The 1,589-nt window shown below is 45.1% G+C and overlaps 1 protein-coding gene across 1 annotated transcript; it reads left to right on the top strand.

Annotated features, from left to right (window-relative positions):
* The first annotated feature begins 427 nt into the window (after window positions 1–427).
* Window positions 428–1,343, top strand: LOC117049407 (plant intracellular Ras-group-related LRR protein 2-like). Its single transcript, XM_033154060.1, is given in 1 exon segment — window positions 428–1,343. A coding segment is annotated over 1 exon segment (789 nt). The 3' UTR covers window positions 1,217–1,343.
* The last annotated feature ends 246 nt before the right edge of the window (window positions 1,344–1,589 follow it).

The raw sequence follows: 1,589 nt of genomic DNA, 5'->3' as shown, positions 1-1,589 counted from the left end.
GCATCACTGGCATTCCCAACGATATCAATGCCTTTTGAATCGGGTGAAAGCAACTGCAAAACGTCAGACTGCAAAAGAAAAGAAAAACAGGTTGTAACAGGTGAGGGCTGACAGATGGTGAAGGTAATCAATAGCACAGAACTGTAGTTTCAGTTTACATTGAAATGGAAGTTGGCTTTGCTTAAGTAAAGAAAACAGTGTGGGCTGGGCTGTGTACTTTCTGTCAGGAGCTGCACAAAAGACGAGGAAGTTTTTGCTCTCCAGAGACGCAAGTGTTTACCTGCCAGATGTATCTGAGCAACCTGAAAGCTCTCTGTATTTTCAAGGAGGAGGAATTCAGATGGACTGAGAGCCAGGCTGGGGGAAGTCTCAAAAACAGCTGGCATTGGACCATGACCCTTTCCCTCTTGTTCCACCAAGGAGGAGGATGGAAGTAGTTGGCAACTTCCCTCTGCCCTTACTGACCAGCTGACCAGCAATGGAAATGCCAACAGAACGTGATCCTCAGTACAAAGGTGGGAAAAAGCTCAAACTGGAAGGCAAAGATTTGATGTCAGTGCCTCTCCAGATCTTTGCACTGCAAGGACTGCGAGTTTTGGAGATGACTCCGGAACGAGAGAGCTGCCTGAGGTACAGGATGGATCTCGTCCCTCGTGAGATTGGCCACTTGCAAAACCTGGCCTTGCTCTGCCTGGACTCCAACAACCTGAAAGAGGTCCCTGCTGAGATAGGCTCTTTAGGCAAGCTGGAGAGGCTCACTCTCAGCAACAACAGCATAACCTCCCTGCCTGAGGAAATAGGAGGCCTCCAGAAACTTCATAGTCTCCATTTGGCAAACAACAGCCTGGCAGAGCTCCCTACACCTGTTTGTCAGCTGAGGAACCTGGTTTTCTTAGATGCTACCGATAACCACATCAGCACCATCCCTGACACCATCCAGCAGCTGCAGAAACTGGAAACATTGCTGCTGCTTTTCAATTCTCTCGGGCATCTGCCAAGGGGAGTCTGTTCCTTAAAGGCCTTGAAGACTCTCTGGCTAGGACAGAACAACCTCAAGGCTCTCCCATCAAACTTTGGTCAGCTGGTAAACTTGGACTGGGGTTCAAATTACTGTTCCTGCAGCTTTGAAGGGAATCCATTGGTGCAACCGCCTCCTGAAGTGTGCAGTGGGGGACCTGTTGTGATAAGAAAGTATTTTGCCTCTTTAAGGGGATAGAAATATATGTGTAGGGTAAGTAGAGCTGAGAGAGAACTTAACATTTACAGGGAAGCATATCTGATTTGTACTTCCTCTAACAATACTTGGCAGCCATCATTTGGAATTCACACTTCTCCAGATTTTATACTGCAGTTCTCCAGCCAAGTAATGCATATGGGAAAAAAATACATATTATGGATTTGAGTATGCATAGAAATGCACACATTCATGAAAATGACATCCAAAAATGCATTGTACGAGGAAATGCATTATATTGGGCAAAATTGCTTTGCAAAAAAATGTGCATATTGGGCAAAATTGCATACAAATGTGTACTTTAGAAGAAATTAAAAGAAAATGCTAATGAGTTTTCATGTTGAATTAAAGCTCC

This window comes from Lacerta agilis, chromosome 7 (assembly GCF_009819535.1).
Source record: "Lacerta agilis isolate rLacAgi1 chromosome 7, rLacAgi1.pri, whole genome shotgun sequence".
Classification (NCBI taxonomy): Eukaryota; Metazoa; Chordata; class Lepidosauria; order Squamata; family Lacertidae; genus Lacerta; species Lacerta agilis.
The sequence above is the reverse complement of the archived record's forward strand: the minus strand, read 5'-3'. Positions and strand labels throughout refer to the sequence as shown.